The sequence below is a fragment of the Canis aureus genome, chromosome 9, assembly GCF_053574225.1.
Source record: "Canis aureus isolate CA01 chromosome 9, VMU_Caureus_v.1.0, whole genome shotgun sequence".
Classification (NCBI taxonomy): domain Eukaryota; kingdom Metazoa; phylum Chordata; class Mammalia; order Carnivora; family Canidae; genus Canis; species Canis aureus.
This window is the reverse complement of record NC_135619.1, coordinates 17,102,498-17,127,984: the sequence shown is the minus strand read 5'-3', so window position 1 is coordinate 17,127,984 and position 25,487 is coordinate 17,102,498. Positions and strand designations below refer to the sequence as shown.

Genomic DNA, 25,487 nt, shown 5'->3' with positions numbered 1-25,487 from the left:
GGTCTTATTTCCTTCTTTGGTCAAAGTGAAAAGTAGTACCCTGAGGATAGAAATCACAAAAATCCTTGCCCAGAAAAGGTGGTATGCATCAATTTAATTAGAAGCTAATTTGGAAAACAAATTTTCTCATTGTCAAATTTCTATAGCTGGACCTTATGATGACATTTCTGCAGAACACAAAATATATCATTTATATAGGGTGTACAGTGTTCTATAGGGATATGCTAATTTTTAGCTGGTAAAAATAATTTAGTGGGATATAAAATCTTTGACCAAGTAAACAAGAAAATCTGCTGCATTCTTTATGTAATTACTTTTTATTTTTTTAATTTTTATTTATTTTTTTATAATTACTTTTTTAAAGAGATTTTGGCTCATATGACCTTTTTAAAACACTTGAGTCATAAAAACTCCAAAGTAACCAACAACCAAATCAACCTTGTCATCGTCTCATTATTTTTAATATGTAGTAGTGACAGTCTAATATATGTAACCATTTTCCCATTAGGAGGTCTATACATTAACTAGTATCAAAGTACATCAATTTCGTCAGTTTTTTTTTCATGTGTAAGAAACAACAAAATTGGCTTTTCAAAAAAAGAAACATATTGCCATTAAGGCTTCAAATATATGAGGTAAAAAAAATGGAAGCTATATATGAAACATTTATTATAAACTAAATTCAATTTAAATGGCAGGCCTGAGATTTTCTATGGCAAAATTACCATAATTATTCTAAGTTAAACAAAAGTTCCCAATACTAATGGTTAAGTCATTCTACCATATTTCTGATTAAAGGTACACTTGCTGGACTGGTTTTGTTTTGTTTTTAAGTAGGCTCTATGCCCAGCATGGAGCCCAACCCTTGATCTCATGACCCTGAGATCAAGACCTGAGATCAAGAGTCAGGTGCTAAACCAACTGAGCTATCCAGGCATCCAGGCGCCCCTATAGGACTAGTTTCAAGTAACATATAGCCATTGGTTTTTCTATCTGCCTTTTAATGTGATTCACTGAAAATTTTAAATCATAAAGGAAGTTAACAACCCCTTAATTTATAACGAGTTTGAAGTTTATTTTACAGCACTTTTATTGAGACATCATATAACTACTGATCAGGACTGTTTACAAATGTAATGCTTGGCCTTTGAGACAATTAAAAACTTCTAAGTACTAGATTTTACATCATGATTTGTTTAACTTAAGAAGTATTATGATGGTGAAAACTAAGAAAAGAAAATCTAAAGCAAAAATATAATGATTTCCACAAAAACTATATATTCCTCCCTTATATCAAAGGGAGGGAAGGAAGTAGGAAGGAAAGAAGAAGATGAGAAGAGAAAGAAAAAGGGCAAGACAGGCAAGAAAAATACTTTTTTTTTCCTGTTTGCAAAAAGGAGGGAAACTCTTGAGGTCTCAGCAAATAATGTAATCAACTGAGTCAGTTTAAATTAAGGCATCTTCTTTACATATTATTGAATCCCATCATGCCTTTCATATTGCCAGCAGCACCCTGTTGAAACTGCCTCATCATGGACTGAAGTCCTGCCATACCACCTAGAGTAAAAATAGGGTAAAATCAGATAATTATTAAGTGGAACTTGAAAGGTGTTACCAAATAAATGGTTTTACTTCTAAAAAATTTCTGGGATCTGACTGCAATTTGGTCATCAGCTTTAAAGAACATACCAATTAAAAATATCTGTTATCACCAGTATCTTTATCTATAAAAGAGATTGAATAACCTACCTCATCATGTTAGAAGGAATAAATAATATATAAAAAGATCTTAGAACAGTTCCTGTCACACAGCAGGGAGTTAATAAATCTAAACAAAATTTTTTTCTGAGAAGTCCAAAAGAGTCTTGTTGTAAATAGTAACCAATTCTGGGGAGTGGAGGAGTTGTTTCAAAGGACTCCCAGGAAGAAAAGAATTCATCATTTATTAAATATCTATATGCTCAAAGTTGTACTAAATGCTTTCATGTATATTAGCTCACTTAATTGTCACAATTTCTTGATGAGATATCTGTGATTTTACAAAAGAGGAAAGTGAGGTTCATAAAGTTTAAGGAACGTTTTTCATAGGTCACTAGCAAAAGTATAATTGGGTTTCAAAATCCTTATATAATTTCAAAGTCTTATCATTGAAAATAACCCAGATTCTAAACTAGGGCAAATAGTCACTGAAACAAACATTAACAAAAGATGATTAAGTATATTGCTTAAAAAATCACATAGATGGCAGAAGAGTGAATAAAACCTCAATTATATAGCACTATTACAACTATCCAACTTAGAATTCAGATGACCATTTCCCTCAAATCATACATCTTTTGAACAGATATTCATCATATCACAACAGAAGGCTTATTAAAACTTAACCCTTATAAATTAACTGTGTATTAGAAACTGGTAACAACTTTGTACTTACCCATGTGATGAAGAACTCTTGGATCCATCATTTTGGCCATTTGTTGATTCAGTTTTGCCATTTGTGACTGGCTCACATTCTTAGACATGTCACCACCTGAATAAAAAAAAGAGGTTTTGCGTCAATGTAGAATATAATATAATCAAGGTATAGAAAGTTTAATGAACTGAGTAAAATTTGTTAGAAATCACTCCTAATCTTATCACCCTAACACATAATTTCTATTTGTACATATTCCCTTCTCATCTTTATCTCAATTACTTAAATATTTTTGAGAAAGAACGAGTGAAATTCTGTATTAAGGGATATTTAAGGGATTTTTTTAAGGGCTATGATTTTTGTTAATAAAAAATTGTATCCAATGATTATTAATAGGAAGCTATAACAGTTGTTTAATAGTCCTATGGGAGAATGCTGAACAAAAACCTGACTATAGATAAGGATTCACAGGGAAAGTACCTGGATTGCTTGTAGATTAATATGAAAGAATAAGACAGAGAACATGAAGATTTGCAAATATCTAAGAAGCTATTAAAAATAATGAAAGGCTTCAGAGAATGGAAAGACAAATAATGCAACTCCATTTACCAATGAATTTCCACACACTCAATTGAAACTCCACAGTAAAAAAGGAAGCCAATAAAAGAGATGCACTCTGAGGCAGAACAGGTAAGAGCATCCTTTAGAGAAAAGCTGCTGTGGTCTTAAGAGACAGGAAGCAAAACAGATCATCAATGCAACAACAAGTAGAGTTGCTTCAGGCAAAATTATTTCAAAGGAACATTAATTCTGGTATTTCCTCAGAAATTCTCATTATGAAAATGAACATTAAGGCTGGCTAATCTGAATAAATTACATGAATGAATAGATTACATGAATTAAGAAATATGAATGAAAGATGTTTTTTATAAAACATGATAAAAAAATTTCACAATTTTTTTTTAAATTTCACGATTAATACATCTGTGTAAGGTGTGAATACTCTGCCCATTGACAAATTATTTCTGAGGAATTAAAACTTCTAAAAAATATTAAGAACTTGGTGTGACAAGAATGTATGTTACATCCACTCCCCATTTCATCTTGATTCTGCCTTTATTGAGTAATCAATGCTATCAATGCTTAGATAAACAGGTCCACAGTAGTTCAATCAAGAATAGTCAGCTTTCTCTCTCTAAAATAAATAAATAGGGATTCCTGGGTGGCTCAGTGGTTTAGCAGCTGCCTTTGGTTCAAGACATGATCCTGGAGTCCTGGGATCAAGTCCCACATCGGGCTTCCTGCATGGAGCCTGCTTCTCCCTCTGTCTGTGTCTCTGTCTGTGTCTCTGCCTGTCACTTTCTCTGTGTCTCTCATGAATAAATAAATAAAATCCTTAAAAACAAAAAACAAAACAAAACACAAACAGGGTTATTTGGGAAAGATGTTAAACATATTTAATAATCACTATCTGAAAAAAAAATCACTATCTGAAATAGCATGTGATGTGAGAAATTATAACCCATCTTAAACATGTTTTCTAATTTTTCTTCCTGTCACAAAAAAATAGCATATAACAAGCAAAAAAATAAAGCATCAAAGAAAAAAGATGATTTAAAAAATTATATAAATACTCATTCTTTTTAGAAAGCTATTCAATAGTATTGCTTCATCTTTGGAGATTATCTAATCAATGTGTTTGAAATAATAAATTCACTTCAATAGTGTTTGTAATACAGAAAAAATATTTGCGAGGGCTTGGACAATTGACTAACTCTGGAAAAGTAAATTTATCTTTTTACCTTATTCGATACACAGCAAAATAAATTTCAGATGGGATAAAAATTTAAAAACCTAAAAAATAAAACCAAAACAAGTAGAAAATGTAGGTGACTACTGTGGTTATCAAGATGGGGAAGGCTTTTATGAGCATAAGAAAATTTAAAAAAAAATGATAAATAGGCTTGCCTACATTAAAAAGGAAAGCTTCCATTCACTAAAAACTGTAAATAAAAGGCAAATGAAAACTGGGTAAAATATTTGTAAACATAAACCAAGGATTTTATTTTATTTTTTTTAAAGATTTTATTTATTTATGAGGGACAGAGAGAGAGAGAGAGGCAGAGATGCAGGCAGAGGGAGAAACAGGCCCCATGCAGGGAGCCCAACGCAGGACTCAATCCGGGACTCCAGGATCAGGCCCTGGGCGAAAGGCAGGTGCTAAACCACTGATCCACCCAGGGATCCCAAGCCAAGGATTTTAAAGAGTGATTACAAAGCAACGGGAGAAAAAAAGACAAATGAAAAGGATCCTAAGAGATGATTCACAAAGGAAATCCAAACTAATAAATGTATGAAGAGATGTTAAACTTGAGTAGTAATCTAAAAAACATATCCTGAATCATTAAACTGAAATTATTAAATTGAAAATATTAAATAAAATATTACTCAGCTATTAGAAATGACAAATACCCACCATTTGCTTCAACGTGGATGGAACTGGAGGGTATTATGCTGAGTGAAGTCAGTCAGTCGGAGAAGGACAAACATTATATGTTCTCATTCATTTGGGGAATATAAATAATAGTGAAAGGGAATATAAGGGAAGGGAGAAGAAATGTGTGGGAAATATCAGAAAGGGAGACAGAACATAAAGATTGCTAACTCTGGGAAACGAACTAGGGGTGGTAGAAGGGGAGGAGGGCGGGGGGTGGGAGTGAATGGGTGACGGGCACTGGGGGTTATTCTGTATGTTAGTAAATTGAACACCAATAAAAAATAAAAAAATAAAAATAAAAAAAATTTTAAAAAAAAGAAAATATTAAATAATTAAATTATTATAAAATTCATTCAGCATCAACTATGTATCTGATCAAAACAGACAAAATCCCCGGCTAACCAGAAGCAGATGAATCAGCCTAAATATCCACTGCACCAAAGATATAATCATAACTGGAAGAGTATTCAGTGCTTAAAAGTTAAATCTTGAAGAATATTTGACGATATGGAATAATAGTAATGATGTTTCAGAAGAAAGCAGTAGTTCACTAGTTATAGTCCTATTTTGCAATAGGACTGATAGGATTCCCTGGGGAGAAAAGGTGATGGGTGTTTTAAGTTTTTTTCTTATACTTTCTTATTCTCTCTAAATTTTCTTTACTATGTATTACATCTTCATAAAGATAAAGTCATTGTTTATCTTTAATAAATATTAGTGTTTATTACCTTGAATCTGAAAACATAAATCAGATCATATTCAAGAAGTACATGAATATAACATGAAATTCGGCAATGTGTTTTCCAGTACTGGCAGTACTACTTGGCTTTAATTTTAGTTTCTCAATTTCTTTCTTTACTTTCGCTATGTTAAATAATGATGAGTCTAATACTTTTCTTACCTTTGAAAAGTCCTTTGATACCTCCCATCTTTTTTACCATCTGTGCAAATTTGGTATATTGTGTCAAAAGTTCTTGAACATCTCTTGTTGACACACCTGATCCTCTTGCTACTCTCTGGATTCTTCCTGGTTGCTTACTAAAAACCTTGGCACCATCAGTACTGTCAAGTTCTGCAGACAAGGATTAATTACTTTCATTTACATACAATTAATATTATCAAAAGTTATGTACAAATTTATCTTATACACAAATAAAATTACCGCCAGATTTAACAAATGTTATCATCTGCCATGTTTGCATCTGATTTTTAAAATTTAAACATGAAATATATTCAAAAGAACATCTATAATATTTATAAACTATAAAAACAATAAAACAAATACACATGTACTCACCCCACAGTTTAAGTAAAATAGGACATTCTGAAAACTTTTGAAGCCTATGTGTACCTTTTCCATATCTCATTTCCAACTGCTCCTCAGAGCATATACTAGAAGCATAAGGTATATTCAAAAAAGAAAAGTGCTCGCTTTAGCTCTAAATAACTATTAACATTTAAATCATAAATTTAGGCATCTAAGCAACTGAAATAGGTAGGTTCTATCATCAACAGAATAACGGTAATATTTTCTATATAATTTCGACTAGTATTTTAATCTTTTCTGTGAGACAAAGAATGAGTTAATTCCCTCCAGTGTTTTTATAACTCTTAGAATACAAGGTGCATTTCTTCTGGCATTAGCTACATATGATCTCAGACAGAATACAATGGACTTTAATTAAAATTCCTAATACATCTGCATTCTCTCTACAAGATCTCCCATTAAATAGTCAGCTACCCTCAGTCCAGATGTCACACTATCTAAAATATAGTAATCTATGCCATTCTATTATACCTGTAATTATGGAAAATCTTTTCCATATTAAAATAAAATAAATTTGCCTGGCACTTCTTATTTGCATACATGTCTCCTTGCCAGGCACAAAGAAAAAGGCTTTCAAATATCTGAGAGCTACCAAGTCTCTGGTGAATCTCCTCTAGGTTACAAATATCCAACTCCTTTGACTATTCCTCTTAGAACTCCTTTTTTTTTTAAGATTTTATTTTTATCTATTTGACAGAGGAAACGAGCACCAGCAGGGGTAGCAGCAAAAGGAGAGGGAGAAGGAGACTCCCAGCTGAGTAGGGAGCCCAATTCCAGGCTCAACAAGGAACTCCGGGTCAGAACCTGTAGTATATATATTCATTTTAGGGACAGGCTAAAAAAGTGACTGAGTTAACAAGAAAGGTACAGTAAAACTGGAGAAAGACGATACTAATAGAAGCCAAGCAAAAAGGTGATCAACAAGTGCCACTGTTGTAAAGGTCAAGAAAAAGACTGAAAAGGATCCACTGGAGCAGCCCAATAGGTTATTGGAAATCTTTGTATATTCTATTTCTGCATAGTGGTAGGGACAGAAGTCAGATTTCAGTAGTTTGAGAAAAATACAAACTGTTCTTCCAAGAAGTTTGACTAAACAAAGAGTAAAGAAGCATGAGGGAGAAGTATGAGCCCAGAAAATGTGAACTTAAGAATGTTTATATGCTGAAAGGGGAATAAAAGTCAGGAGGTAAGAAAAGACTGGAGACAGGAAAGGATTTTATTGAGGGAGATCTAAGGTCCTTGAAAAAGCCTGAAGAGTGGTTCATGACTGTCACAGTCTTATAGCTAAGTTAGCCAAAGGCTGAGGGAATTCTATGCCAAAAGCCTGTGTTTCTTTGTAAAGTCAGAGGTCAAGTGGTAGAATTGAAAGCCTAAGGGTGGGGGGGCGGTGATAAAGGTTTGGAATACGTGCTGGGTTGAATCAGAAAGAGTGTTTAAAAACTGGAAAAAAGATAAAGGGGTCATGGAACTAGAAATGTTAATGGGCTGGAAGTATAGGAGGAGGTAGTGATAATACAGGATTACAGAGAGCAGTATTCTAATAAGACTGAAACCTTGAGGAGCGCCGGGATGGCTCAGTCAGTTAAGTGTCCAACTCCTGATTTCAGCTCAGGGAGCCTCACATTGGGCTCCATGCTGAGCGTGGGGCCTGCCTAAGACTCTCTCTGTCTCTTCCTCTGCTCACCCCTCCCCCACTCGTGCGTGTTCTCTCTCCCTCTTAAAAAAAATACTGAAGCCTCGAGAGTTTCAGTACAAAATAACTTTGTAAGCATTGCTTAAACTATTTCTCTTACAGATTCCCAAATCATGTTAACATATGAGAGCTCTGAGGAGACATATATAATAAACTTACTAGTTTTTTTAACCCACAATTCCCCCCAAATTTATTTGACTACAGAACATTCCTTTCAAGCTATATCTATCATCATCTGAAGAGAGTTTTTTCCACGGAACTCATTTGGAGAAACACTGTACTCCGCATTTCTCTATATGAAGTCAATCCAATAACCAGAACTCTGAGTTCAAAACAGCTACAAATCTACCTAATCTTTCAGTCTACATTTTTTCCAGTCTTGTCCACAAGAACACAGTGAAACTATCCACTTGCAAATATTCAGAACATTGCCCTCTAAATCAAGTAATCTGCCATCTTACCTTGATCATTCATACTATCCATTATCGTCATTAACTTTTTTAGCCTTGCCATTGACTCTTGTTCATTTCCTTTGCTCATAAAATCTGTACCAAAACCAGGGATCATACCCTAAAACAAATATATTTAAACATAAAATTAACAACAGCTTGTGATTAAATTGTTCAGAATGTTCACATTTAACTACTAGCTTTAATTTTGACACTAAATTTTTAAAATATTTTTTTACCCAAATAGCAAAAATAATGAAAGTAAAGGCATCTATTCTTAAACATTTTAATGAAAAACAAAAGAAGGTAGAAAAAAAACTTTTTTGGATAACTAACCAAGATCTGACTGAAGGGGCCCATCTTCATGATATTTTGAAATTGTTCATACATGTCTCGCAACGTAAACTGACCTGAAATACAACATAAATGGTTCAGGTATGTTAGAGAATGTACATTTCCATTCAATAAAATTAATCTTTTCCTTAGTCATGGATTCATCTTGAAGCATACTTGCAAAATATCTAATCAATAAATATTCCTGAGCAGTTAACTATGGGCAAGATCATATGGTAAATGCAGTCGAGAATTTATAGATACACAGACAGATTCTATCCTAGAAAAGCTTACACTCTATCAGAAAAAATGGACAGAAGTAAATATACAAAAAACGTGAAAACAAGGCAGACAAACTCTACCATACTAGGATGACTAAAATGAAAAAGGCTTACAACACCAAAAGTTCAAGAAGATATGGAGCAAGCAGAACTCTCATAGATCACTGGTAAAAATGTAAAACGGCAAAAACACTTTAGATTATTTGGCATTTTCTAAACAACATGGCTGTCCATGAAGAGGAAAATGATAGACTATGGATGAAATACTACTCAGCAATAAAAGAACAAGCTACAGGTACATAGAACTAAATGGATGAATGTCAAAAAAATTATGCTGTCAAAGAAACCAGGTGTAGGGAAAAAGGGACATATTAGGATTCCTACAATATGATGTACTTACTAGGAAGGAGAATGAGCAAACTTTCTAGTTAATGGAAATATTTCCTGATGGATATGTGTTTCTGTGCATTTGTTAAAATTGTTGGAACAATATCCTTAGGAACCACGCATTTCATTATATGTAAATTAACTTCAATTAACCAACAACAACAATCCAAAAAAAAAAAAAAAAAACAATCCAGAGTATTTTCTATTTATGGCCTAAAGATATAACTGGAAAAGGCATTTGGTTTTACTCATCCTGAATTTAAGTGGCAGTACAATATTATTTTAAAGCTTTTATTTACTTATTCATGAATGACACACAGAGAGAGAGAGAGAGAGAGAGAGAAAGAGGCAGAGACACAGGCAGAGAGAGAAGCAGGCTCCATGCAGGGAGCCTGACGCGGGACTCGATCCCAGGACTCCAGGATCATGCCCTAGGCAGAAGGCAGTGCTAAACCGCTGAGCCACCCGGGGTGCCCGACAGTACAATATTTTAAAGGAAATGTTATAGCAGGCAGCTAGATATGTAAAATTAAACAGTGGTAGAAAAAGTTAAGGCTGAAATACATATTTGGCTATTACACAGGAGTGACCATTGAAGCCATGATAGTACAGGAAATACACTGTCATGGAACCCACATGAAAAGTTCAAAAACAAAAGAAAGTAACAAATATTGGGAACCAAGGGGGAAAAAAAAGGCTGCTACTACTTTTGCCCTTGGTGACCTTAGAAATGAGTAGAATGCTAAGAGCAGAAGCAAAATGCAGGCATAAGGAGAGATCTAACAGTTAAAAAGTAGACTGACTAGGGATATATTACCCAGTTTAATTTGGTGGCAGAAGCAGTGGTAGAGCTGTTCAAGTATAAAGAAAGGTGGGGAAAAGCACCCGGCAATGAGGGATAGATTCATTCATTAAACAGATATTTATTAAAAATCTACTAAGTGCCTGAAACTATGCTAGGTACTATAAACATAAAATGTAAGGAACACAGCTATGAACTTACCTTTGCCTTCAAACAGGGAAGACATATATCTAATAATTATAATGAATAATACAAAAATTACAGGGTGCAATGGAAACATATAGCAGAGTTCTAACTCAGTCCAGGGATCAGGTAAAATGCCCCTAAAGAAGGAGAGACTGAAGTATGAGTAAGAGTTAGCCTCTATGGCTGGGGAGAGGGGCGTGGAAGTATGAAGAAGAGAGAACACCTGTTTAACAGGCAAAGGCACAGAGGTGACATATATTTCAGAACCTGAGAGAAATTCAGCATGACTGGCACATGGAAGGTTAAGGAAAAGAGCATCAAAAATGATATGGAAGATGAGCAGCCCAGGTGGCCCAGCGGTTTAGTGCCACCTTCAGCCCAGGGTGTGATCCTGGAGACCCTGGATCGAGTCCCAGATCGGGCTCCCTGCATGGAGCTTCTCCCTCTGCCTGTGTCTCTGCCTCTGTGTGTGTGTGTGTCTCTCATGGAAAAATAAATAAAAGTCTTAAAAAAATGATATGGAAGATGTGAGCTAGTTGGTAGAGTCATGGGTTTTTTTAAAAAAAACTTTAAGTAATCTCTACACCCAAGGTGGGGCTCGAACTTACAACTCTGACATCAAGAATTGCATGCTTCTCTGAGTCAGCCAGGTACCCCAATAATAGTCATTTGACAAGATTCTAAGAGCAATGGGAAGCCACTGAAAGATTTTAAGAAAGGCAGTAATGTGATTAGACTTGCATTTTCGCCGCAGTATAAAAAATAGATCCAAGGGGAAGAATCCAAGAAACAGGAAGATCTGTTAAAATGAGACTTAGAATAAACAACCTAATAAAGAGATAAACTTGCATAATTGCAGGAGCTGCAAGAAAAGGGAATGGAATGAAGATATTTAGGAGGTAGAACTACTAGGACAAGCTGACAGATGGGAAAAGGAATGGGCAGAGCAAGAAAGAAATAAGAGAGTCCATGACAACACCCAAGATTCTGCCTCTGGCAATAAGACAAATGACATTAGCATTCATTGATGATAACAATGAGGTGAGACTTTAGGATGGGAAGATACAGATACGCTGAATCTGAAATGTCTATGAACATCCAAGTATGGTCTAGTAAACAAACAGGTATCAACCTGAAGCTCCAGAGAAAGAAGATGGCCTAGCATTGGTCCCTGAAGAATACCAACATTTAAGAGAGGGATAAAGGCATAGGTAACTGACAAGATAAGTGAGAATGAGCAGAGGCAGGATAGTATATAACCATGGAAACTAAGAGTAAGATCATTTGGAGGAAAAAAAGAAATGGTCAATAATAATATACGATGAATACTTCTGATTTTATATATATCAGCTGACTTAATCTTCACAAGTTTATAAGGAAGATACTTAGCGTTACCTACTTTTTACAGATAAGGAAATTAAGGTTCAGTAATTTGAAAAAGTTATACAGCTAAAAATAGATCAAATATAAATTCAAATATGACAAATTTAAGAATTTGAGCTCTTTTTTTTTTTTTTTTTAGAATTTGAGCTCTTAATCACAACATATATTCTTTATAGGAGTGGTCTTAAATGTGGAGTGAAAACAAATGTGTGCTTAATCTCATTCTTCTACATTTTTTTATATTTAGTGTATATATTATATATATATACACACACATACACACTCATAATTTGTAAATAAACAGATTAGAAAGAGTGTTCCAACTTACATTTAACCTGTTCTACTTCATGAAATTCAATGAAAATCTCAATTTTAACCTTCAGGCCATTTGATTACAAGAAAGAAAATAAAAACACTCAATTCTACAATTGTTTACAGATTATCTGAGATTTAAAATGATTTGCATATAAATCATGTAGAAAATAAACATTTGACGAATTGAACTTTAATAATAGATTTGTCATTTCAAACAAATTAACAGTAGCTTTATCAAAAAGAAATTGTGAGAAGACATCAGAGAGCAAATGCTTTTTGCTTCTCATATACCATGTTTTAACTTCTCTATAAGTGCTTCATTGTCATCCAACTTCAACTCGTTGACTTTATCTATCAGTCCTTCGATGTCACCCATACCTATAAGACCCCAAAAAAAGAAAAATTAACAACAGTATATACTGCTTTACATTATATAAAATACATGCACATAGATAATACCCCTGTGAGACAGCAGGTCAGATATTCCTACTATATTTTAGAGGTGAGAAAAACGAACCTCAAGAACTTAAAACAAAGCAGGAACTCCAGCCCCAGGTTTTATTCCAAACTCCATGCTCTCGAACTCTATTACCTGATACAAAAGGTTTTACTGCCATTACCCTTGCTATTTCCAAAACCACGTATTTTTGTATTGTGCTCTAAAACTTTTCCAAAGAACTTTCTTTCTAATACTTCATCCTCTACCACTCAAACCAAAAGAAGAAGAAAACCATCATCCTGATTTTTTACAGGTGAGGAAGATAAATCATAGAAGGTAATGATTTTCCTAAATTAGTCAATGAGAGAGTAGGATTAAAATCCTAATCTGTCCTAAAGAGCCACGCTATTCCTTAGAGATTTTTTTATATCCCACCACTGTACATACCAAGAAGCTTGCTGATAAAAGGCTGTGTTTTGAAAGGTTCAAAATCATCTATGTGTTCCCCTGTACCAATGAAAATAATTGGACTTTTTGTGGCAGCAACTCTGCAGAGAAAAGGAAAATGATGAAATAATCTAAAAAAGGTAAATTTTTTCCAGCAGATTTCAAAGTAATTAAAGATATACAGTTCAAGTTTCTTTTCACTTGTTAAAACAGAACTATATCAGAAGGACTCCAAATTTGTTTTTATTTAAAATTCTTTTATAGACCATATTAGGTATGCCACTAGAATTTATCTTTTTTTTTTTCAATTTGGGTATATACTGGACTGTATTTTATTTTATTTTTTTAAAAGGTTTTATTTATTTATTCACAAGAGACACACAGAGAGAGGCAGAGACATAGGCAGAGGGAAAAGCAGGCTCCCCGAGGGGAGCCCAATGCGAGACTCAATCCCATGACCCCAGGACCATGACTGGAGCCAAAGGCAGAGACGCTCAATCACTGAGCCAAGCAGGTGCCCCTGGACTGTATTTTAAATGATCAATAGAAAGCTATAAATACATACACACACACACAAGCCCCATATAAGCCCAAGCCTTAGAACAATAGCATCAGTAATACTTACGCACTGAGTGCACCACCTCCTTTTGCATGGCCATCAAGTTTTGTCACTATTACCGAAGCTACATCTACTTTATCTTTAAAAGCCTTTGCCTGGGCTTCACAAGCCTGTCCAATGGAGGCATCCATCACATAAACAATGTTATCAGGTTGCTAGAAAATTTAAATAAGAAAGATACATATTTTTACTGCTCTTGAGCAAATTTCATCATTAGAAGCTATAGAAAAATATTTATTATAAGTATTCATCAAATCAATAAATATTTATTGAGGGAGTACTATATATTAGACACCATTTAGGTCCTGAGACAAAGAAATAAATAAAATCCTTGTCCTTATGAGACTTATATTCTAGTCAGAAGACACAGATAATAAATGGGCAAGTAAACATTTCAGATGTACAACAATATGAGGTATGGGAGACTTTTTTTAGATAGGGCGGCCAGGGGAAGCCTCTCTGGAATAACATTTGAGATGAGGCCTGAATAAAGAGGAAAAATGTTTTTTATATGTAATGATCTGAGGAATCACATTCTACGCAAGAGAATACTAAAAGTAAGTAAGAGGGAAAAAGTAGAAAAGTATGAATTAAAACCAAAATGAATAAAACAGAGGTGAGGTTATTTCCCTTAGCTCTGCTCAACCAGGTCAAAATAATGCATGGCTAAAAAGAAATTTATTAGCATTGATTAGCTAAAGAATTACTGCCAACTCCTCAAAGGCAAAACTGAGTTCATGGGCAAAATATGTGCTACAGATTATCTAGAAGCTGCTTCTTTTCCCTAAATTATTTCCATCACAATTTTAAAGAGACACTAAATGATCATTAACATTTTTAAATGCTTCATTTTGAAAATCTTTCAAAATTCAGCTAAAGGAAATGTCCTAATTTGATTTAAATAATTTACAGAAAAGTCAATATGAAAGGTTAATTTTAAAATTATGTTTCTTGTTTTTTATTATATATACAATAAGATGATTAAGTGAGAAAGGAAAATTTTTTGATACTTATTCATGAAAATTTCATATCTAGTATAGAGAAGATTAAGTCCTTACCATACAAATACATATACCCAAAATAGAAAGAAATAAATTACTTGGAATCTATTATACAACCAAAAATAACTTACATAGATCATAAACTCAATAAGGGGTTGTAATTAAATTAGCCAAAGTCCTTACCATGTTGTTAAATTGAAAGTTACTTACTATAGCGTTAGCAACTTGAAGCATTTCTTCAAACAAAGAGTCTTCCTGTTTATGGCGTCCACTTGTATCAACAATAATAATTTCAAAATTTTCATTTTTGAATTTCTCCACTCCTTCAGAGGCAATGATAACAGGATCCATTTCTGTATAGCTATTTAACAAGGACAAATGATTCAACAACAACCACAGAGCAAAACTTCCGAATACTAATAATTTGACAATTATTAGTATAACTTTATTCTGAAAAAGTCACAATTTCAATTCTGAAAAATAAAATCTAATAAATGTTAAAAATAGCAAACAAAAAAGTTTAAAAATAAAGATAGCAAACCACTTCTAGAGCAGCAGAAAGCATTATTTAGTTTTCCAATTACAAAATTCTATGTGATTCTGCTGCATGTCTTATCTGAATGAGTTTTTTCCCTCAAATACTTTTTATATTTTCTTTAATAATTGAAGAATACATACACATGCTTTCCCATTTAACACCCTTTCATAAGCATTTTATAAAGCCATTAAATATTCTTGTAAAACATGACTTTTTAGGCTAAATAATATTCCATCATATGTTATGCTATCATTTATTAAATAAATGCCCTATTGTTGGTCATCTGAAGTATTTCTAATTTCTTGGTATTAAAAATATAGCCAGGGATGCCTGGGTGGCTCAGCAGTTTAGTGCCTAACTTCAGCCCAGGGTGTGATCCCAGACTCCTGGAATTGATTCCCATGTCAGGCTCCCTGCATGAAGCCTGCCTCTCTCTCTGCCTATGTCTCTGCCTATGTCTCTGCCTCTTCTCTGTCTTTCATGAATAAATAAAATCTTAAAAAATAAATAAATAAAAATAAAAAATAAAAATATAGCCAATATAAAGAGTTCATAATGTTGTTTCTTTGAAAATTGTTATGACACAGTCCTACAGCTTGAATTGGATCAAATGATCTGAAATTTAGGCTTCTGATTTCTTTTTTGTTGATTTTGATGGGAGTTCTCTGGGCTTCCTAGATTTGGATCCATTTCCTTCCCAAGATTAGGGAAGTTTTCAACTACTATTTCCTCATATAAATTTTCTGCCTTTTCCCTCTTCTTTTTCTGAGACTCTTATAATATGAATGTTATTACATTTATTTTAATGGGTAGGCTTTTGGTTCCTAAAAGGAAAACGTCTTCCATAAAAGTTTAATTTCATTCCTAATTCACTACATTTTCACAATTGTCAAAAATCTTTTAAACTTTAAAATCCAGAAATGAGATCACATTGTAATCTGCACTATTTTCAGAAGTGGCAATTTTTTTTTTTTAATTTTTTTATTTAGAAGTGGCAATTTTTTATACAGATCAATACTGTCAAATGAAAAGACAGATGTTAAAAAAAAGTTTTCTCCTTAAATGAGCAACAATAAAAATCAGGTATGAAGGCATTTAATAAGAATATGTGAGATTTAAATGAAGAAAATTACAATATTTAAGGACATAAATTTTTAAAGCAAAAACAACACAATAGGTTCCTAAACTGAACTCTACAATATAGTAAAGATGTCAGTTCTTCACTAAGTTAACTAGTTTCAAAGTAGTTCCAATCAAAATCTTTTGGGAACTTAATAAGGAATTTCAAAATTTAATCTAGGAAAATAAGCAGATGAAAACAGGCAAGAGGATGTTGAAAAAAAAAGGATTAGCATTACCAGATATTTTTAAATATGCTAAAGATATAATTAAAATTTATAAATGTACAAAGAAATATGATGGAATTCATATTGGAATGAATGGAATGCACACAGTGGAATGCAATGATGCCATAAAATGGAATTAACTTAAACAGTAATTGGTCTATTTCAGAATAAAGATTTCATTCTTTTGTGAATGTATTAATGAAGTACAATATATTTACATTGAAAAGTTGCACAAATTATAAATGCAATGAATTTTCACAAAGTGAACACATCCAGGTCAAGAAACAACATAACCAGCACCACACTCCCTCCCAAGAGTAACCACTATCTTGTCATAAGATCCCATTTGTAATCAACTCCTTAGTGGTCTACTGATACACACAGTAAGATGTACTATTTTAAGTGTTCATTTTGATGAGAGCTGACAAATTTACATATACCCACTACCACAACAAAGTAAAAAGCACTGTAAGACTCCATTTCAATTTAAAATTATCTGTCTATATCTGTGTGTTCATTTGCACGGACATTGAAATAAACCACAGGTGGACAGGCTAAAAACTGGTAACTGGGAAGTGAAATCTTTAGCGCTTTCACTTCTTTAAAAGTCTTAAAGGGCAGCCCGGGTGGCTCAGTGGTTTGGTGCCGCCTTCAGCCCAGGACGTGATCCTGGAGACCCGGGATCGAGTCCCACGTCCGGCTCCCTGCATGGAGCCTGCTTCTCCCTCTGCCTGTGTCTCTGCCTCTCTCTCTCTCAAGAATAAATAAGATAAAAAAAATAAATAAAAAAAAGAATAAATAAAATCTTAAAAAAAGAACTGCTTTAAAAAATAAATTAAAAAATAAAAAAAATAAAAGTCTTAAATAAAATAGATTTTTTAAAAAATACAGGACAAATGGTTATGTAACAAATAGCTCTGTATATGCCACCCCTAAAATAAATGCTAATATGTAAATTTAACAGCAGAGATGCAGTTCAAATTCTTCCTCAGTCCCAGTCCCTTCAGTCCTTCCAGAGAAAACAATGATCACTAACATTTTACTCCATATATGTATTATGTTTCTTAAATTTACATGAGTAAAAGAAAGATTATTTCATAAATGGTATTGAGAATACTATTAAAAAATGCTCTGGCTTTAGCCAATAGTTAATTATCAGCCAAATTTCTTACAAATTTTGAACCAAAGGATACAACTGTTTGTTATCCCTTAATATTTTTTTATCCTTTGATTTTTAAGTCCATATTAGAATCAGTTCTTATCCTAAAAATAAATTCCTAATGCTATTCTTTAATCTACCTATTAGAAATCATAAAAAACTAAGGTGCCTGTGTGGCTCAGTGGTTGAGTGTCTGCCTTTGGCTCAGGTCGTGATCCTGGGGTCCTAGAATCAAGTCCCACATCAGGCTCCCTGTGGGGAGCCTGCTTCTCCCTCTGCCTATGTCTCTGCACCTGTCTCCCATGAATAAATAAATTCTTTTAAAAAAAAGAAATGAAATCATAAAAAAGTAAAAGAAAAAAAATTTAAATAAAGAATATATGGTAAGCCAAAAGTTCATTAGCATTTCTCGCCACCCAAAAAGTAGAAAGCATGACTAACAAAATGATACCATTCATTAAATTACCTCAAATTTTAGCTTCTTTACCTTACTAAGAAACCATTTATATGAATAATGTTAAGAAAATGTTATCCTCCCAAAAAGTCCTAAATTCAATATAGACTCAATTCTTTTCATTAATCATTCTAACATATAAATTACTTAACTGAACTACTATATCAAATAAAAGAAAGCAATGATCTCTACCTGAGATAATTATACATTATAAGCTTTTTTAGGATGATCAAACTTTCTAAAATTATTTACAAAAAAAAATAGTATGGAATTCACCCGTGTGTTTTATCAAGGAATGCTTCAGATAGGTCTTAAAAGAAACAATAAGGGACGCCTGGGTGGCTCAGTGGTTGATCATCTGCCTTCAGCTGAGGGCGTGATCCCGGAGTCCAGGGATTGAGTCCCACATCAGGCTCCCTGCATGGAGCCTGTTTCTCCCTCTGCCTATGTCTGCCTCTCTCCTTCTGTGTCTCTCATGAATAAATAGACAAAATCAAGAAAGAAGAAAAGAAAAGGAAAGGAAAGGAAAGAAAAAAAAAGAAAAGGAAAGAAAGGAAGGAAGGAAGAAAAGAAATAAATAAGAATAGAGAAGCATACAAAACAGGATGAAAAGTATAGGCAGATTATAAACTAAACAACATCCACTCTGATATATCAGGCTGGATCAGAAGAGTCATGTTATAATAATAAAAGAGAACACTTTATTATACCCCACTTTGTTCCAGAAAGGTTTAAACTTCTAAGTAGATATTAAAATGTGACCAGACAGCCTAAAATAAAAACTGAGACAAGATGAGACACATAAATACGTATCAAAATAAAAACCAGAAACCCACCTTCCATAGAATGGAATTCTTGCTTTGGTAGCATTCTGTTTTAGTTGGTCAAAAGCTCCTATAAGATAAAGAGTTAATGAGTCCTCAAACTTAAAAATAAAAATTACAGAGAAGTTTTCAAATTTCAACACATTACCTGCTCTGAATGTGTCTGCACATATCAAACAGGTCTTCCAACCTTTCCTCTGATAATAATATGCTAACTGGGAAAGAAATATTTTAAAAATACAACATTAATAACTACAAATTATTATGCACATAATTGTTTGTTTACCTTTATTACTTAAAGATTAAAATAAACTCACATTCTCCTGAAAGTAATTATTATTACACTGTTTTAAGTTTTTACTTGAATTCTAATTAGTTAACAAATAGTATTACACTAGTTTCAGGTGTAACATATAGTGATTCAATATTTTAATACATCACCTGGTACTCATTACAGCAAGTGCCCTCCTTAATCCCCATCACTTGTTTGACCCATCCCCTCCCCCGCCCCCACTTCTCTGATAGAACAACCAGGTTGTTCTCTATAGTTAAGAATCTGTTTCTTGGTTTGTGTCTTTTTTATCCCTTTTGCTCATCTGGTTTCTTAAATTCCATATATGAATGAAATTATATGGTATTTGTCTTTCTCTGACTTATTTGACTCAGCATAATACTCCATGTTGTAGCAAATGGCAAGATTTCATTCTTTTTAATGGCTGAATAATATTCCCGTGTGAGTGTGTAAATGTTTTTGGATCTTGTCAAACTCGTGGTGGAGATACAAGTTTCTAGTTTTCACTGGAAAGCTCAAATTTTATCACTGGCCACAATATTTATTATTTGCCTTAAAGTGACAGGCTCACTTTACTTGAAAATCTTATTCAAGTCTGAATTACACAGATTATCTGTTTGTTCACATAAAAATGGTATTTAATGGCTGAAGAATATTCCTAGGAAAAAATAGTATTTTCCTAGATTCAAGTTAAAGTTACACACCTCTCATTACTTTTTTTTTTTTTTTTTTTTTTTTTAGAGAGAGAGAGAGAGAGTGCACATGCAGGGGGATGGTGGGGAGAGAGAGAGAGAATCTTAAGCAAGCTCCATGCCCAGGGCAGGGCCTGACAAAAGTCTCAATCTTACGACCTGAGCCAAAATCAAGAGTCGGCGACTTAACCAATTGAACCACCCAGGTGCTCCCAGTGTTACATTTTTGAATACAGCAAATATGTTAAAAAGCTTGAGCGCTAACTGCCATCTAGTAACATTCAAAGGATATAAAATGATCAAGCAATACATGACCATAGTGAAAAATGTATAATATTCATGTTAATTAAGAAAAAGAAACAATAACATAACCCTCTAAGAAATTATCTTTTTCTCTTTTTTTCTAGGTTATAACATAGTTGAGGCTTGTGAAACAAAATCTGGTAAGAAGCTTGTGGCACCCAATTCTGGAGAAAGAGATGGTATAACGAATTAAAAATTAGTAAAAGGATATGCAAATGAAGATCTGGATTATGTTGGGCAGGACACTGGAAAAAGGGAGCCTTGAACCACAGGAGATAAGGTAAGCTTTCCATGTTCTCTTCTCCAAAAATCATATGCTCACTTCTTTAAAGGACAGAAACAATCTCTTTGGTAAAAGAAATAGCACAATTATGTAAAAGTCTGCCATTCTTACAAAAAACAATCACAAGGGAGACTCTGGGATTCTTTCTTTTTATTGTAAAAAAAAGCTATTACAAAAACATAACAGATATATTGAAAAACACAAAACTGTAAAACAACAATACTACCCTGGCTTTAACATATAATTTGATTTATACAAACATATCTTCTCTACGATTTTTTTTAAAACTAAGTATAATTTACCTTTGAACATGTTGTTGTTTTACCACTCCCTTGCAATCCAACAAACATGATCACATTCTGTTTTCCTTTAGTCGGTGTCCATGCTTTAACTCCAGGGTCTACAAGCTATGTACCAAAAATAAAATAAAAATAAAATCAGGTTAACATATGCTTACATTCAAAACCCCTTTCTCCACAACTTCTAAATTGTAAAAATAATTTAAAGACATTTTAGTATAAAAGACCACCATAATCCTACCATTCTACTACATGTTTACTATTTCCCTTTGAACACACACAGTGAAATGTAAGAATATAAAATAATGTATTGCAAAGTCATAAGCAAGCCTATACTCCCAAACCTAATTCAGAGAAGGGTCTCAAGACATTTTTTAGAACAAGCTGGAGTGTGAATAGTGAGACCAAGTTTGAGAGGAGCAATCCACATCAGCACTGCAGAAATATAAAAATGTATGTGCAGACCACTCTATGAACTTTTAAAGTTTTAGTAATGACATTAAAGAAAGTGAAAATAAAAAAAAAGAAAGTGAAAATAAGTCATGTTATTTTTAATACTTTATTTAACCCAGTATATTAAAATGTTATCATTTCAACATGTAACCTACATTTAAAAATGAGATATTTTATATTCCCTTTTCCCATATCAAGTCTTCAAATTTGGTATCTATTTTATACTTATAGCACATCTCAATGTATAATGTGTATAACCACATTATAAGTGCTCAATAACTACATGGGGCTAGCTGCTACCACCCTGGGACAATACCTATCTTCATGTTCAATGAATGTTTATGTATGAGCAAAATTACAAATTACATGTGAAAGACTTTCCAGGTCAGTCAGATGTCAAGTTCTCCAATGCCAAAGACCTACTATTCTATAAAGTTACTATATTTAGAGGGCTAGTAAAAAATAACCACCAATTCCATGAGTCAGTAGGAAATTAAGGTTTGTATATGGACAGCCCACAAACTAATAAGCATGAAGCCTTTTTAAAGTTCATTTTTAAAAAATAATTCATTTGCAAGTCAGTTGTTTAGAGCAGACAGCACATATCTCCACATGATAATAAAGCCATAATTGCAGTTAATGTCCTAAACCAGAGACCAGCAAACTACATATGAATAAAGTTTTTATGCAACATAGCCATGCCCATTCATTTACTACTTCTATACTACAACAGCAGAGCTAGGTAGCTGCAACAGAAATCATATGGCCCACAAAGCCTAAACTATCTAGTCCTTAAGAGAAAGTTTTTAGAGCTCATGACAGACCATACCATAAAGATCACATAGTCCGTATTATAACTGAATTTCAAGGAAAGCCATGAGAAGGGAGGAAAAGAGAACACATTTTGTCATCTCTTTCCAAGGCGCAGGCTTAGCCTTAAGGAAACTTCTGAAATAGGCAAAATCTATCTTAAACATAAATCCACTCTCCCTCCCTTAGATCCTTTCAGAACATTCATGCTACCCTACATTCACCTCCATTCTCAGTATCTTATAGCAGAAGGACTCACCTCTCTATGAACCTAAATTTGGAACTTCTGTATTTTAGTGACTATTTTACAAACCTAACTCCTATTCCTTCTGCACTCTAGAACAGCAGTACTTTTCAGTTTCAGGACGCCTTTCCTTCTGTATTTTTTTTTAAAGATTCTATTTATTTATTTGAGAGAGAGAACATAAGCTGTGAGGAGAGGCAGAGGGAGAAACAGACTCCCCGCTGAGCAGGGAGCCTGGTGTGGGGCTCAATCCCAGGACCCTGAGATCATGACCTGAATCAAAGGCAGATACTTCTACCAACTGAGCCACCCAGGTGTCCAGGACTCCTTTGTAATTATAGTAGTTTTTAAGATTAGTCGCAATATAGAATCTGAAACCATATAAACTTTCATATTTCATTACATTAAAATCTGTTATTCTATCTTGCACTTTGAATGGATCTTATGCTGGTGCATGATTTTATGACATCATATATTAGTCACTCACACATTTCACTAAACATCAAAAAAATTATTTATCAATACTGATCTCATCAGAAATGTTTTGGGATCTTGTCAAACTCATGGTGGAGATACAAGTCTCTAGTTTTCACTGGAAAGCTCAAATTTTATCACTGGCCACAATATTATTATTTGCCTTAAAGTGACAGGCTCACTTTACTTGAAGATCTTATTCAAGTCTGAATAACACAGATTATCTGTTTGCTCACATAAATATGGTGTTCTATAAAAGAAGCAGCTAGCTCAGCTTGCAATCAAATAAGCACATATGTGTCTTCCTCAAGACAACCATCAAATTTCAATATGCAACAAAAAAGCATTCTATATACTTCTTGTTTCATCCCACAAAATCGTAGACATGTATACTCAAGGGTTAAGATTTAATACAACTAATAACTTCTGCTCCATCAAGGGCGTTCTTAAGTAAAACTGGCTTTTTTTTTTCCCCCTGCAAGGGTGTAGTAGTAAAGAGTACAATGTCTCCTAGTGCAGTTTGGTACTACTGTCTTGATTCATGCTAGGGAGTTTTGCCCACCATTGCTTTTGCATCATTAGTGCAAATATCAAACAATAAAAAAGGCAGGAAAGGCAAATAATGTCTTAGTATTATTATGAAAAGTTTTAACCTTGCTTTTGCACATTACTGCTCTAGACCATATGCTTCTGAGTAAAGGGACCAGTCTAATTTATCTCTGCTATCAGCAGCATATAATAAAGCAGGCACTCAGTAAATTGCCTAGAATAAAGCAGGTAATCAATAAATGCTTCTTAACAAAGCAGTTAATGCACCAGAATTGCCTATAGGTGCCAAACCCTAAAAATAGAAATTTTCACTCATCCTGCGCTGATCAGGGGCTACATGAAAAGCAAACTGGAAATAACGTGAGGAGTCCTACAAGGAGTTTGCAGATCAGACCTATCTCTGCCACTAACTAGCTATTTAATTTTTCTCAACTGCAAACTGAGAAGTATGACTAGATAAATTCTCTGACCTCTTTTAGGTCTTTATTTCTTTTTTTATTAAGTACTCTACAAGACTACATTAAATGACATAACCATCTGAGATACTAGACTTTTTCAAAGTATCAATCAGCTCTGCTGAAACCAAAGGAGTAAACTATTCACACAATAAATGGAAAAATACCAGTAGACTACTAGCAGACATGTTGCCCTACAAAAAATTTTTTTAGTTCCTTCCCTTTTTTTCCCTTACCATTGGACTCATACATATTTTTTAAAGCTAATATTTCCACCACAATTTTCATGACCCAGCAGCAATATCAGTTCTAAGGGATACAAGGCAATAGGCTCTACTTACTACTTGCAAAATAAAATTTCACTAGTTGCTCATAATCTAGGCAAGAATCAGGGTATTTGGTCTTTTCAAAGGAAATTCTGTACACAATGAACAAACAGTTCAGGAAAGAACACTTGTCAAGAATGACTTTCTGTACAAATTAGAACCTTCAAAAAGCAAAACCTGATATTAAAGAGAATAAACTCAAGGTAGGCCCTTCGATAATAATTCATCTGTAGTGAAGTTTTACTTTTGTAAACTGGCTTTGGGAATTTTTATGGGAGTAGTACTGGCCTATCATATCTATATTCAGAACTTTGTATTCAGAAAAGTCTATAATAAAAATAGGCCCTTTAGGAAAAGTTTATAACCCTTCAATTAATATTTTTTAATACAGATGCATATTCTATAAAAATGTAAAAAAGTATTCTGAAATAGTATTCCTGTTGCAGGACTAGTGTATTTTTACTCACTGGAGTCTACAGAGAATCATAGCACAATCCTGATATACTTTTACCTTCACCAGTTCTTTAAACACAGCATGCTGAATCATTTTTCTTTTGTTAAGACCAGATGCCATCTCTTCAAGATCAATAGCAGACCTTTGTAGTGATGGTTTTTGTGGGTGGGAGAGAGAAAAGCTGGTTAAGACACTCTGAAAAAACGTTTCTGTTCCAAAGAATGTAAAAATATTCGATCATTCACACTAATAGTCTTCTGATTGAGGTGCATATAAAGAATTTACCATGAAATATTAGACGTAAGACCTTGGTTAGTTTTAAGTTTTCAAGGCTTTCTTTTGAAAGTCTAAATATTAATTTGTCCTTGTATCACTGCAAAGTATTAATTTTATTTTTACAGCATATGTATTTTATGCATCTTTACACACAGCAAAAAAATAGGATTACTTTCTCTAGTTGTAAATGTTTAAATGCTAGTAGTTAGGTATTTATTACCCAGTCTAACAGTACGAAAAGGAGAAATGGCCTGAACATGACAAGGGCTAGGATTCAAGCAGTTAATTAAGGTGCCTGTGTTACTCTACGTGCCCTGCCCCAGTCAGTACCTCTCCCAAAGAATACAATAACTGAAATGACACATAGTATTCATTCATTCAAATATGGACAGAAAAGCCATAAAGAGAACAAGAATGAATACAATTCTCCAATAATGAAGGAGGCTGATTAATGTCACTTTAGACCTGAAGAGGATAAAAAGGTACTTTTCTATGAAGAACTGTTAAAAGGCTTTTATATTAAAACACTATACTGCATATGATTAAATCCATCCAAATAAAAGAGTAGTAAAATGGAAAGAAATCCATAATTAAATGAAAGCCACATGTAGTTTATTCTTTGAAACATCATTATGGAAATATACTATATAAACACAGTCGTGCAACATGAGTTCTATTCTTTTC

The 25,487-nt window shown here is 33.5% G+C and overlaps 2 protein-coding genes across 4 annotated transcripts in view; one reads left to right on the top strand and one right to left on the bottom strand.

The window, feature by feature from the left end:
* The window catches only part of LOC144320448 (uncharacterized), a 77,859-nt gene that overhangs the window by 5,645 nt on the left and 46,727 nt on the right, over positions 1–25,487 (top strand). The window contains exon 2 of the mRNA XM_077909024.1: positions 20,285–20,460. The gene's annotated coding sequence lies outside the window, so the exon portion shown is untranslated. The remainder of the gene's footprint in view (positions 1–20,284; positions 20,461–25,487) is intronic.
* Positions 1,073–25,487, bottom strand: part of SRP54 (signal recognition particle 54) — a 37,286-nt gene continuing 12,871 nt past the window's right edge. For all 3 annotated transcript variants that reach the window (XM_077909017.1, XM_077909019.1, XM_077909020.1), the window contains 13 exons: positions 24,585–24,669; positions 20,766–20,870; positions 19,042–19,108; positions 18,906–18,963; positions 14,783–14,933; positions 13,578–13,726; positions 12,953–13,053; positions 12,358–12,444; positions 8,716–8,789; positions 8,392–8,500; positions 5,812–5,982; positions 2,435–2,530; positions 1,073–1,557 (listed from right to left, as the gene is read on the bottom strand). In XM_077909017.1, the coding sequence (XP_077765143.1) occupies positions 1,466–1,557; positions 2,435–2,530; positions 5,812–5,982; positions 8,392–8,500; positions 8,716–8,789; positions 12,358–12,444; positions 12,953–13,053; positions 13,578–13,726; positions 14,783–14,933; positions 18,906–18,963; positions 19,042–19,108; positions 20,766–20,870; positions 24,585–24,669 (1,345 nt within the window). In that variant the 3' untranslated portion in view covers positions 1,073–1,465. The remainder of the gene's footprint in view (positions 1,558–2,434; positions 2,531–5,811; positions 5,983–8,391; positions 8,501–8,715; positions 8,790–12,357; positions 12,445–12,952; positions 13,054–13,577; positions 13,727–14,782; positions 14,934–18,905; positions 18,964–19,041; positions 19,109–20,765; positions 20,871–24,584; positions 24,670–25,487) is intronic.